The sequence below is a fragment of the Eumetopias jubatus genome, unplaced genomic scaffold (assembly GCF_037043125.1).
Source record: "Eumetopias jubatus isolate StellerSeaLion01/CBP00866 unplaced genomic scaffold, mEumJub1_p1.0 scaffold_8, whole genome shotgun sequence".
NCBI classification, from domain to species: domain Eukaryota; kingdom Metazoa; phylum Chordata; class Mammalia; order Carnivora; family Otariidae; genus Eumetopias; species Eumetopias jubatus.
Window position 1 is genome coordinate 69,338,557 of NW_028274814.1, and position 14,878 is coordinate 69,353,434.

A 14,878-nucleotide genomic window follows, 5' to 3' on the forward strand; every position below is an offset into this window, starting at 1 on the left:
TTACCTCTAAGAATTGGGCATTCACTTTAAAATCTGGAGGAGGAAGCCCATTTTTAATTGCAGTGTGTTTTTTTTCTTCAATACTCTTGAAAAGGTGTTTAACAGCACGAGAAATAATACCCTGTTCTTCCTCGATGATGTTAACATCAAATCCTGTTCCCATTGTATATGTTTTGCCAGCTCCAGTCTGAATAAAAGAAGAGAACAAAGAAAAATGCATGCTTGATATCAATAACATAAGTTCAAGAAACAAAAAGTGCAAGTGAATTGACACTTCTGAAAAGTTACAGCTTCTATGAAAATAATTTGGTACTTACTTGTCCATAGGCAAAAACAGTAGCATTGTATCCTTCAAAACAACCTTCAATTAGTTTTTCTATACATTGAGTGTAGATCTGCTCTTGCTGAGATTCAATGTCAAACACATAATCAAAAGTAAAAGCTTTATCTTTCCCTAGGAAGACCTGAGGTTCTCCTGGTGTGACAGATGTACAAATATGGCATCCTTCAATCTTCTCTTTGGCAAGCTGTGGTCTTATTCTGTGAGAAATAGTTGGAAAAAATAAAATAAAATGACTGGAAAAAAACTGAAAGACACAAAACTTAAAAATTCCTAGCCAAATCTTTTAAAAACACTAATGTAATCTACTACTGCCTCTTCCTTTGAAAAGTTTAAATAAATTAAATTATACTGGGTCAATTTCAGTATGAGTTACTTGACAATCTCAAAAAATCATGAACAAGAATAAAATTAATCTTAAAATTAAATAATTTTGTGGGTGAATGCTTTTCCACAACTGTAACAAATTAAACACTCAGTTAAAATAAATTCTGCCACCAAAATTCTGTTTGTTGTTGTTATTTTTGTTTTAAGTTTCTTCTCTTTATTTCCAGAGATGACAATAGCCAAAAGTGAGAAATTAAGGACATATTTATCTTGATGCCCCTGACTTGCCTTTTTTGCAAATTCTTCACCAGTGGTTTCCAAACTTATTTAACCATATCCTTCTGTCAGCTTAACATCTTGAAGCACACTCTCACTATATATATATATATATATATTTATATGTATGTATTCATTACAAATGATATGCACTCTATTGATGTGTCATGTATTATGACATACACAAAAGCAGAATTTTGTAAAGAAAGAAATTAAAAATAAAAACAAAGAGAAGTTCCAATATTTTCTCTCCAAAACCCAGTGAATCAACATGCACCCGAAAACTCAGGGGAAAATAGACTTGAATAGTACAGCTTTTATCAGTCAGCAAGGAACAATGTAACTGCCTCAATTTGTAACACTTCCCCACATTCTTTAGAAAGTTCTGGTTTGGAGCAGATGCAACTTCACAAACAAATTGTTCCTGAAAGTGAGGCACAGGTGATTCTCTTTGAACATTCTGCTTTATAATTCAGCTTAATGTTAGAGGAAAACTTCAGTGCCATGGACATGAATTCAACTGAAGCCTCCTTAAAGAATTATAAACTTTATTTGGAAATATAATGACTTATATGAGCTTAGCATTAATAAATACATGTTTGTAATAATTAAAAAAAAAGAGGGTGTCCTCTCTCTACTTGGAAAACCACAGCATTATACCCACCCTACACTCAACCCCTATCTACTCCAGATTCTCGTACTTTCCTCTTTTGCTTCTCTTCCCAATTTCAAGTCCTCTTTTTAAAGAAGGAGAGTAAACATGGTGATATGTTGCTAACAGAACAAACCAAAATCTGGTCCTATTCTATTTAATCTATAAAAAGATGATCCTGGGGTGCCTGGGTGGCTCAGTTGGTTAAGCATCTGACTCTCGATTTCAGCTCAGGTCATGATCTTGGTGTCTTTAGATCAAGCCCTGCATCTAGTCCCACTTTGAGCCAAGTCCCATGGCCCTGTAGGGCTGCACATTTGGCAGGGAGTCTGCTTGAGATTCTTTCCCTCTGCCCCTCCTCCCTCCCTGGCTTGCACTTGTGCATGCACATGTGCACTCCCTCTCTCTCAAATAAATAAATAAAATCTTTAAGGAAAAAAAAAAAGGACTATCCTGGACATATACCTCACTGACTTACTGTACCTAGGTTTTTTAAAAGGTTCTTATTTTGGGGCATCTGGGTGGCTCAGATGGTTAAGCGTCTGCCTTCGGCTCAGGTCATGATATCCAGCTCCTGGGATGGAGCCCCATGTCGGGCTCCCTGCTCACTGGAGCGTCTGCTTCTCCCTCTCCCTCTGCTTCTCCCCCTGCCTGTGCTCTCTCTGTCTCTCTCTGTCTCTCTCAAATAAATAAAATCTTTAAAAATAATAATAAATAAACAAACAAACAAATAAATAAGAGGTTCCTATTTGCCATGAAGAAGGAGAAGCAGTTTAAGGAAGAAAGTAAAGACAACCAGTGACAGAAAACACAAAATGATAAAGACCAAAAAAAAAATTTTAAAAGAATCTAGTCCCAAATAATTATTTTTTGAGATCTGAATTTTTTTAATGGGGTCAATAGAAGTGGAATGAGTTCATCAATTTATTAGAGATAAAGCCAAACCTAAGACCAAATTGCCTGATTTTAACCCTTTCGGGTTCATCAGGATGGAAGGTCAATGGAAGGATAGGAAAGATAATACTGAGAAGGGACTCAATTTCTGCAACCCTGGTTATCTAAAATGGAATTCTATACTACCAAAAAACTGTGTTAACAACATATTTATGCAATTTTTTCTTTCCTCTTTGATAATATCTTTCTTTAATCAAGTTTTCAATTTCACTTATCTGTTTTAATGGAAAACAATAATCAATGTGGAGCTGGCTAGGTACTGTGGAAAGAGCAATAGAGTGGCCATCAGAAGACCTGGGTTTAACTATGTCCATCACTCCACAGCTATCATGCATCTTCTCTCAGAGCTCCAATTTCCTCACCTGTGGATAGAAACTATAATTTCCAAGGTCCTTTTAGATCTAACACTATTTGACTGCAGGATACTATATTTTAAAAAGGGGGAAAGGAAAATAATATTTATATACTGCTATAAAAATAAAACGATATCCTAACAAATAAAACAAAGGGTTTCTTACAAGAAGCCACAACCATGGACCATAGAAAGAGCTAATGGTAGTAGTAGCTTTGGCTGTCTGGTTCCACGTTTTCTTGATGAGTGAGTGGTCTTTCTCAAAATTAATATTCTCTTCCTCCCAAACTCCTTTTCTCCTATCTCACTTCATCCAATCATGAGGTGGAAACCATAACAAAACCCCCATCCTCCTTGGAAGAATCACCATCCTGACTGCTGCCAAGCTAGAAACGGGAGAGTAAACCTCAATTATTCCCTCTTCCCTATTCCATCTACTTAATTGACCTCCAAGAGCTATTATTATCTCTGAAATAGCTCAAGAGCCCACCAATTTCTTTCCTTCCCCATCAACACCACCATTATGTTACTTGGATTATTCCAAGTCTCCTCACTAGCTTGCCTGTGTCAATTCTTGCCCCCACCAATCTGTTCCATACACTGCAATATCAGTGATATTTGTAAAATATGAAGCTGATCAGGTCACTACCTTGCTTAAAATCCTTCAGTACATCCCTAAACCCCTCTGCAGTCTCTCCTCTGGCCATGCTTCATCTTTGCAATAAAGAATTTTGGTTGTTGATGGTGGGTGCATTAGTGATGGCTTACTTTGAACCAGTTTCACTAACAAGCCATGCTCTCTCTAGCCTCTATAACTTCAAATATACTGCCCTCTTACCCTGGACACTATTCCCCAACCTCTCAATTCCTAATTCCTTTTCCAGCCTGAACATCTCATGTTTTCAGTCTCTGTTTAGATTTCACTTCTTCAGAAAGCTCTAGCTAATTCTTTGCATTCCAACATAAAGTCATATCTGAACCCAGGCTTTTCTCTCTCTACCTCATGCCCCCAGGATTCTGCTCTCTCCCTTCTTTAGAGCTGCACTGTGAAGCTTAACAAATCCCATGTAATAAAACGGATAAAAATAAACTCAAATGAAAATGAGCACTGGACTACTGTTTGAAATCAGTGTCTCATTAAATTTAAGGAAATTATTATAACCATAGGCTAACTTCTTTGGCTATTAAGTATTTCTAATTTCATTTTAACATAACAAAGAAAAAGTAGATGCTATTTGAATTGCAGATATGACAGCCAATTTTAGAATGCCAATGTCATTCAGAACTTAATCTCCCAACCTCTATTCATCTGATTATTATCCTGGCTAACGGCAAGGAGGGTTGTGTTTGAAGCATGAATGATGTGCAATTCCACCCATTTCAATGGGCAGGGAGAGAGTATGGCTTTAAAAATCGGCAAGATGGGCGGAACTCTTTCATCTGGATCCAGGCAATGGTAGTTTCCCAACAGGTTTGAGAAACTCCCACCTAGAAGAAGATGGTATATGCAGATAATTGGAGATTGACTATATTTCAAAGGCTAGAGATATATTCATTCACCATTATAACTCCCCTTCAAAAATTAGTATTTTAAACTCTATAATTCCCTGAATTTATACCCAAGAATTCGCACATGAAGTTCTAACCCAAGCCAATTCATCTGCTTTAATAATGTGAAGAATCTGAAATTTACCCAGTACAAACCTCAATTTCAAAACTATAATTTGAAATTATATATAGACAAAATATATCAGCCCTTCTGGGAAATAACCAAAAATAGAATCTCAAAAAAATAATAAAAATAAAAAATAGAATCTGACATTTATGACTCTAAATATTTTTAAATATCTTCTTTCTTAGTATTTTTATGTAAAAATAAGAACATTAAACATATTCATCTAATCCCAATACTAAGAAAGAATCAGTGTTAACATTTTGGTTAACATTAACACTAAGAAATAATAACAAGGCCTTGTAGGTTTTTCAAAATGTGTAATCATGTAAATAGATATATTTGAAACTGCTTAAAGAAAAACATTTATGCATAAAACTTATGTCATAAATATTTAGGATAAGATATTCCAATATTTCATAGCAATGATATTTATATGATAAAGGCCAAGAATCATGTGGGTTCTACCTATAATATTAATTTGCTAAAAGAGATGATCTCTATTTAGATTTTTTTTTTTTTTAATGTTACATTGAAAATGAATGTAGGCTGGGTGAGGCCGTTACGGAAAAGAGTGACAGTTTTGCTGGAGAATGTGCTTTTTTTCTTAGCATGAGATAGACTTTTTATCCTTTGTGGACCATTGACCAATGGGTGGGTCTGAACCCATGAAGAGCCACACACACACAAAAAAAAGAAAAGTAATTTGTTGTATCTAGCTTGTATAGATTGAAGGCTTGAAACAGAATATGATTCAAGCTGTTCATTATTCAGTTTTAAGATAAAAATACATGAACAAATGTTGTCTCCATTTTCTTATGTCTAAATCTTTCCCTTGCCATATAGTTACTTAGCTTCTGCTCTCACACTCTACAGAAACCGCTCAGAAAGAGGCACCAAAGAAGCACTTTTCATTTCCAAATAAAGTGGACCCTTTTAGGTCTTCATCCTACCTGACCTCTCTTCAGCATTTGACCCTATTTACAACTTAGTAGGGGAGGAAAAAACTTTTCCCTCTATCCTCTTAAGTTCTACCGGTGTGGCCCTGTAAATTAGACTGACAAAAGACAGACTAACAAAGGAAAAACAAACATAAGTTTATTCCCATGTACATCATGCATACATGTGGGAATACTCAGTGATGAATAACTCAAAGGGTGATTAGAACTTGGACTTATATAGCATATTAACAAAAGGAAAAAGAACTGAGTTTCTAGAACAGCAAACAGTGGGAAGGTAAACATAAGGAGAAATTAATGGAAGATAAGTGCTAGTTAGTAAAGTTTGTTATATAGGTTCCTCCATTTCCATTCTAGTGACTAACTTCTGTCCTTCTTGGTCCAGAGGGGAGGGGAAACACCGTTACAAATTTATGTCCTCCTTTTAGACAAATAGGAAGAGGCAGAGATCTTTCCTTGTATCTGCTTTTTAAAAAATTCCCTTCCACTCAAAATAATCCTTATGTCAAAATGGCATATTTGGGGAAGGCATATTCTGCTACCCTTCATATACCATATTTCTCAATTCTTTATCTGCAGTTGACTTTTGTGACATCACTTTTTTTTAACTGATTCTGATTTCTGAACCAATCTTTTTCTTTTATACTTCATATGCCAACTAGCCTTAAAATGTCAGCGTTTCCCCCCCAAAATGTCCTAATTATTTAACATGCTATCTAACATTTTCCTAATCTGTATTCTACCTGACAGTCCATTTTCAAATCTAGTAACATCCAGCTACACCAAACCACTGGTCATTTCTTGATCACCTTATATACTTTCATTCACCATGCAATGCACGCAGTTCTCCCTCTGCTTGGAATGCCAAGCCTCCATCTTTCTGCATTGAAACCTCTTTGTAATTTTTCAAGACCTACCTTTATAAAGCTTTCCCTGACCACCCCAAGCTTGAATTAATTTATCCAATTTGTACATGGGTTTAGAATGGTAGCTATCAAAATGAATTCTTATTGCTCTACTACAAATGAATTCTTTGAGAACAGAATAGATCCTATTCAATCATAAAACAAAGTAATTCAACATTTACTGACTGAATCCTATATAAACTGCTCTAGTTAAGGGGGGGCATTCTAATACTGGGCATGTGATTATCACAATAATCTAACTTTGCTACATCACTTTATTCTGTCACTAGAAACCTGATTTTGAACAATTATTCAACCATCCTTTGTCTCTAATTTTTCTAATTATATTTTCTAATCTATAAGATGGGGAGCCTGGATTTAATATTCCCAAGGTCCTTTCTAATTTCAAATTATATTTTAATTATTCCTTTAAGAAAGTAAAATCCTGACTTAAAAGAATTATAAACAACATTTTTTTCCTATACCCACCATTAGTTACACCACTTGTTCCTTATTTTTTCCCCTTATTTTTTATGGTTCCTATCATTTCCTTCAGTTTTATAGCAAATGTAACTGCTATAGGAACAAGGAATTTCATTTATAAAAACATAACCACAGCTCCTTGCAGTGGCAGTAGCTAGTGAAGATTAGGGGAGATTCGGAGACTGAGACCAGTAACTTTCCTAATTGGGCCCTGTTTTCTGTTCTCTGCCTTCATAATAACAATAACTGGTTTTAGTAAATGAGTATATCAAATAAGCCAAGAGCACTAGTTTCAAGATGTCCTGGATAGGACCAAAAAATAAGAAGACAAATATATGGGGGTGGGAGTGGGGGACTTATAGCTGCTACTTGCTCAGCTAAAGTTTTAGTCATCAAACTCAAAAAAATTGAGTTTTTAAAGTTTAATTCTGCCACATACTGTTGGAGGAGGCAATCTACCTTGAGATTTGAGCATCCCTGCACATTCCTGCTGGATATGCCAAGAATGCAAGACCCTGACTGCTCTTTTTAAGGATCATTTCTCAAAGTTGCATTTGCTGCAAGCATCTTTTAGGGATAATGTCTTCTACCTGACAAAGAGCTAGCTTGCTTCTGTTTACTATAAAATCAGTGAATCCCCAAGTTTTGTGTTTCTCAATGCCCCACTGCTTGCACAGCACCCATATAATTAATAGGCCTACCTGCTTTGCCTCCATGGGTTTGGGGAAGAGGGGAACTGGGAAGCAGTTCAAACCATCATGAAGCTTACAACACTTTGTCTCTAACTCAAGAAACTTGTGGCTTCTGCCACAAGAAACAGTAACAGATGAGCTTATTAATTTGTAGAGGATAAAATCTCAGACTTTTCCCAGGTTTTAACACATACTAACTATGGAGTTTGGCAAGTCACTCTCTTAGCCTCAGTTTCCTTATCTATAAAATGGTAATATTATGACTGTAATATCCACATCACAGAATGTTGAACAAATGAGATAATATGTGGCAATGAAAGCCTATGTAGGTATAACAATATTGTTATTGTTGCTACAGCACCACTTGAAAATTCTCCAACTCAGTTCCTTCATAAGGCACCTTTATCATCTTAATTCCACTGGAGCCTTCCAACGTGGTATGCATGATTTATTCTTAGGCTCCCCAAATTATTGCCACATTTTTCAAAACACCCTTTGGATGCCCTGAGTCTTTAGAACAACTAATGTAGAACTATTATGTGAGGAATAGAAGTATAACAGTGAACACTACCTAGATATGTAAGTATACATATACATATAAATATACAAACATATATTGCCATGCAAAGACCATCAAGCTGAATAATGTTACACCTCCATCTGCAATGAAAAGTCATAACCCTAAAGTTAACCTTTTCATAGCAATAACCAAGCCTCATTATCCCTCTATTCATACTAAAACAAAGTACAACAGCAACCAAAATGGGAATTTTTATCCCTTTCAGTATTACCATCATTTTTACTATCTCCATATAGCCAAGAATTTTCATTCAGAAAGGAAGAGAACAAAGTTCCAGAGTAACAGGTTCTTTTAAAAAGGGGCAATAAATCATTATGACAGATGTTGTCCTTACTCTGAATTAAATTTGATTAAATGCTAGTGACAAGAATGTTGACAAATAACTAACAAATGATTTGCAGTTACTGAAGGGATGCTGATTTAAGCAAATAACACCTGCCTTTATAATTTATACCCTCCTAGGACTTGTGCAGTCACCAGGGTTTTTTTTTCCTAAATTATAAGAGTAGCACTAACATCACTCATTAACCTAAGTCCAAACATGCTGGCAATCAAACCTATATTTCTATTTTTTTCTTTCAATATTTTATTTAAATTCAAGTTAGTTCAAAAAGATATTCAAGTTAGTTAACATATAGTGCAGTATTAGTTTCAGGGGTAGAATTTCGTGATTCATCACTCACATATAACACCCAGTACTCATCACAAGTGCCCCCGCCAATGCTCATTACCCATTTAACTCATCCCCCACCCACTGCCCCTCCAACAACCCTCAGCTTGTTCCCTATAGTTAAGAGTCTCTTATGGTTTGCCTTCCTCTGTTTTTATCTTATTCTATTTTTCCTTCCCTTCCCCTATGTTCATCTTTTTTTTTTTTTAAGATTTTATTTATTTAATTGACAGAGAGAGAGAATATAAGCAAGGGGAGCAGCGGAGGGAGAGGAAAACGCAGGCTCCATGCTGAGCAGGGAGCCCAATGTGGGGCTCAGTGCTAGGACCCTGGGATAATGACCCGAGCCAAAGGCAGACACTTAACTGACTGAGCCACCCAGGTGCATCTCCTCTATGTTCATCTGTTTTATTTCTTAAATTCCACATATGAGTGAAATCATATGGTATTTGTCTTTCTCTGACTTATTTCACTTAGCATAATACTCTCTAGTTCCATCCAAACCTGAATTTTTAAACACATGTAGTTTTTAGTATCTTCCAGACTTTCTCTTATACCCTCACTTCTCCTAGCCCTCTGTCCCTGTTTTATTAAAGGCAACACAAGAAATAAACCTTTCTTTTCTAATTGGTCAAGATATTTTTATTTTTCCCCATAAACAGAAAGGAAATAACACACAAATGTCTTCCTTTTTGCATTTGGCCACTGTTAACCTCATTCTGTTAGAATACACTGTTGTCCCTAACCCACAGTTTCAAAAATGTCACAAATTTTTCCATTACCTAAATATCTTTGTAAACGGTCTCTTCTTTTTTTGCTTGAGTTATTCCGATCTCATCCCCACAAGACTGTGGTAGTTCTCCAGTTTACTCAGTAATCTGACCTGATTCCCACTTTGTGTAGCTCTTTTACTTACAGCTATCTGTAATTAGCCTACTTGGCACCTTGTTAACACCTTTGTTCTTCTTATACGACACCAATAAATCTGTCCCCTGTTCAGATCCCTTACTCTTTTTTATTTCCTCATTTGTCAGTGTTTTGGATGATCATTATATGGATGCTACTTACTAGTGTTCAATTTGACATCTTACTGTTAATTATATCTTACTAATTTCTTCCCTTCCATTTCTTAAAAATTAGGACAGCTATCACATTGCCACCACAAATGAGTCACCAGGGTTTCTGGTCCCTTTTTTGGTCCTCCCCTAGTTCATTCCAGTTAGTAGACACATATTAAGGAAGGATCTACCCTACTTTAACCCTCTATCTTTTGTTCTAGAAGAGAGTTTCTGACACATCATAGGAACTTGTAGACCATTTGTGGCCTTGCTGAATTGTTTTCCTAAGAAATCAGGCATGGCATAAATAATAAGTAACATAAGTCTACAAAAAGAAATTCCCCTTCCTGAAATGGATCTTTAATTACAGTGATAATTTATGGGAAGAAATGTATTTCTCCAAGACATTCATGAAAGAAACACACCTCAGTAATTCCATTAAAGAGATTAATTCTGTAAAAAGCTTAAGAACAATAAAGCACAGCAGTGTGTACCTGGGACCAGGAAGTATACACTTCTATGAAGAGATGGAGAGAATTCTGTTCGCTTTTTAATCCATTAATGATGAATCACTTTTAAAAAATTACTCAGAAATCCTATCTTAATCTGTAAAATTAGCTATGTATCCTACAGTCTTCACCTCTGTGTGGTCCACCTGACTCAAGTTTATTCTCACTCAGGAACACCAAAAGATATCCATTAATGTTTGGTGCTATGATTCCTAGACTAACCTACTCAATCTCTGGTTTGCAATGCCACTTAGGAAAACAAAGGTTTATTTCCCTCAAGTACAGTTCAACACTGGCTAATTAGGGAAAGAAAGGGAAGAATGATGGGACACTGACTTCCTCTGACTTCAACTTCCATGTCTCATACTTTTTCATCCCCATGATTCAACTAAGGATACAGCACACTGAAAAAAATACTCTCTGTTCATAGGGAGAAGCATCATAAGCCACTTTCTCTGTTAAGTACCAGCCAGATGTTCAGAGAACTGCATTGAAATAGTATGCACAGGTCAACCAAAAAAAAGAAAGTAGCCAAATTCTGGATCTAAAGAAAGGTCCGATCCTCTACATCACTATAATTAATACTTTTAGAAACTCTGGACTTTCTTGTTTAGACTCTCTCCCCAAAATAGAAAAACTTCTACTCCAAAAAACTGAGAGAGTAAGGAAAAGGGGTATGTTAAGTCATGACATGACCCATCCACCTATTGTCCAAAGTGGTCATCAAATTTCTGTTGTTGCTGGTGGCTGTACATGGTGGATGTGTATAACCCAAGACCATCAGAAAACCTCACTGAGTCAACAAGTCCCTACTAAATGTCAAACAGTGTGTAAAGCAAGGACTTTAAAACAAAAACAAAGACCTTGAGAAAGGAAGCCATGGGAGAGAGAAAAAAAAACAAAAAAACAGCCAGAAGAAAATTAAGTATGTGCTCAATGGAATATTATGTACAAAGGAGACATGAAATAAAGAGTAGTCAGAGGAGAATGGGATAGTTACAGGAAAAGCTTCAGCAGGAAATTATATTTGACCTAGATTTCAAAAGGTGATTAGAATTTTCCAGGCAGAGGAGAGAGAGTAAAGGTCAGTTCAGGCAAAGCATAGGCAAAGATACACGAAGTGTCTTTGTTCCTGGTTGTAACATAATTCTTTGAGAAGCACCAGGATGATAAAAGTTGCTAGAATTTAGGAATATTTTATGAATGTTATGACACCATGCAAGTAGGCATCCCAACCAAAACATTATCCTCTAAAATTAACACTGTAGTCTCTGCAAGATGAAAGCTGCCACACAAAAGCCATATTGGATCTCTGCCAAAATTCTTTTCATTTTTCTCCTGTAGTTTGATTCTTCACCCATTTTCACCATACCCTATGCCCTAGGAGACTGAAGAGCTACAACAATGGGCTCCCTTCCCTTAGGCTTCCAGTGGGGCTTAGCAGAGGGAGGTGCCAGTAAGACACTGCACAGTAGGACTGAGGTCAAGGTATTCATTCTCCTGGCTCCTTCCCTGCCAGGTCCTGTTGGTGGGCCATGTCCCTTTACCAAAGGCCACAACTCCTATCAGGACATCTACATCGGTAGGTTTCCCCCGTACTGCCTTATCCCTTAGAGTCTCCTTAATGTAGTCCATCCTCTACCATACTTTCCCCAATCATTTTGTCTGAATGTATTATCTGTTTCCTGCCAAGATCCTGAGCAATCAGGGTTAGTCTCTGAAAATGGCAACAACCCTTTTTTTTAGTACTACTACGTGAAACAATCCCCTTCACTCCCAGTCCTGACACCAATATTGACCTAGAATATAGAGCTGTCAAGATCCCTACAATTCTCCAGCCCTTCACAAGTAAGTCACTGACCCAATCTCTTTCCTAGGAAGAACTATGGTTTGAGATATATGTAACAGATTTTAGATATGTAATAAATATGTAAATAAACACAAAGTTTAAAAAGCATTATCTATGAATTATCTTTGAGCACTATCTCACAGAATTAGTTTTTTTTATTTTATTTTTTAAAGATTTATTTATTTACTTACTTGTCAGAGAGAGAGAAAAAGAGCACAAGCAGAGGGAGCAGCAGACAGAGAAGCAGGCAGAGGAAGAAGCAGGCTCCCCGCTGAGCAAGGAGCCTCATGCAGGACTCGATCCCAGGGCCCCGATCCCGGGATCATGACCTGAGCCAAAGGCAGGCAGCGCTCAACCAACTAAGCCACGCAGGTGTCCCCAGACTTAGTTTTTTAAATTTAATCTTACAATTTAAAAGATTTAATTAACAGTTGAGTTTTGTTTTTGAAACTTGAAGAAAAGGTGGAAGATGACTCAAGAGGGTAAGACTGAAGAGAAAAAGCAATCTCAGAGTTGTGATAACCAGAAAATATTTCAACTCTCATTCTGAAATCATTAAGTTTCTATTTCTCTCATTACAGTCCACCCCAATTATATATAGAATTTTCAAGAATTTTACTAGAAAGTTCTTTCTAAATGAAACCATACAAGTTTCTGGGGAAAAGAGAGGATCTCCTTCTATGCTTGATAATACTGTATGTGTATGAAACTATTTCATCATGAGAAAAACTGTATTATGACTATAATGACAGCAATACATCCTCAATCCAAGGTGTATATTGTGTTTACAATCATTCTGTGGAAGGGAAAAAGACTTGTCACTTCAGCTCTGCTTCTAAGAAATAGAAATAATATTTTATTAAGCATACTTGAATGATGTACAAATTAAGATTCTGGTTCTGCGGGTGCCTGACTGTCTTAGAGTTGGTAGAGCATGCAACTCTTGATCTTGGGATCATGAGTTCGAGCTCCACGTTGGGCATAGTTTAAATTTTTTTTTAAGATTTTATTTATTTATTTGACAGAGAGAGACACAGCGAGAGAGGGGGGCATAGTTTGCTTAAAAAAAAAGATTCTGGTTCCAAACTAATGAACATAAGTGGTTGATAACAATTTTTATTATCAATAAATAGTCCTATCACAAACACTAAAATAAGCCATAATTCTGTCATCTCCCAATAAATCCAAAGTGACAGGTCACAGCCAAAACAAGGAACACATATATTTTTGTAAAGAAAGTGTGGTAGTTAGAATTTTAATATGATCCCCAATGATCCACATCCATATATAATTCCTGACCCTTAAGTGTAATGGAAACTATGAATATGAAGATTTATCACTTCCAATTTATTTACTAGCTAACTGATATGGAGTTAATCAAAGAGAAATCATCCTGGGTGGTCCTGATCTAATCAGGTAGGTGAGCCTTTAAAAAAAGGTGAAACATCAAAGAGACAGGCTCCTGCTAGAACACAGGAAGAAGGCAAATAATCATGTCATCAACTGCCTACAGAGAAGGATGCTTTTAGGAGATGATGCTTTTAGGAGGTGAGCAACCAGACAACAATTAGCAAGAAAATGGGACTCAGTTGTACAACCACAAAGAACTGAATTCTGCCCCAGCCTGAATAAGCTTAGAAGACATGAGCCCCAAATGAGGAATGCAGCTCTGTTGAGGAAAGGTCTTTTTAACCATTAATTCATCAAAAAACAGATAGATTGCCTTAGGAGGTAGGGAGGTACCCACAATGCCTACTGACAACAGACAAGGTAGTACAGGTTCTTAAACCTGGTTCATGAGAGAATCACCTGGTATGTTTCAGTGTGTTTATTTATTTTGTTATGTTTTTAATTCATATTGTAAGTCCCACCCAAGACCTATTGAATCAGAATTTCCAAAGGTGGGGAACCCAGAATCTATATTTTTAATTAAATTTCCAAATGATTCTAACATAATGCTAACCTAGCACCAAACTTTGGGAACAATGATGAGCAGTGATATTTATATTTTATTTGGAAGTAGACCCTCTCACCCTAGGGTTCTCATACACACACACATAATAATGCCATTCCTTCTATCACCTACTTTTCTCCCATACACAATTTCAGTCTTAAAGCCCCATATGCAAAACATATAAAAATGAAGTCACTCCTACTAGAGGTACCCCAGGGATTCCTCACCACTAGGCTCCCCACCCAAAGCAGCCCCTAAGGCTCCTCCATGAACTCCAGGGTTCCTCTGAGAATAGACCCATGAAAACAAAGCCCCTGCATCACTGGAAGCAAGCAGTTTCAAGATGTCCATCGTTTGTTGTAACTACTCAGAAGCAACTGCCTTTTAAAATTATGTATTCAGAGTTTGTCTCTAACATATTAAGTTCAGTTTTGTCATCCAACTTCCTAATAAATTGCCTTTCTTGGTTTTCAGTTCCTCTGCCTGAGGGTACTTCAAGTTGGTGTATGGGTATAGGGTGAAGAACTTTTTCTTTCATCATTCTCCTTAAAAGATGGCAGATTTAGCTCCTTATTTATAAGATTTTATTTTATAAAGAAAGAGGTAATTGGGGGTTCAAAAAAGTTTGAAAACCATTGTTATAGAG

The 14,878-nt window shown here is 36.5% G+C and overlaps 1 protein-coding gene across 1 annotated transcript in view; it reads right to left on the reverse strand.

Moving 5' to 3' along the window:
* KIF21A (kinesin family member 21A) overlaps positions 1-14,878 on the reverse strand; it is a 117,056-nt gene that overhangs the window by 72,804 nt on the left and 29,374 nt on the right. The window contains exons 2-3 of the mRNA XM_088025578.1: positions 318-540; positions 5-187 (exon numbers count right to left, since the gene is read on the reverse strand). Of these exons, the coding sequence (XP_087881704.1) occupies positions 5-187; positions 318-540 (406 nt within the window). The remainder of the gene's footprint in view (positions 1-4; positions 188-317; positions 541-14,878) is intronic.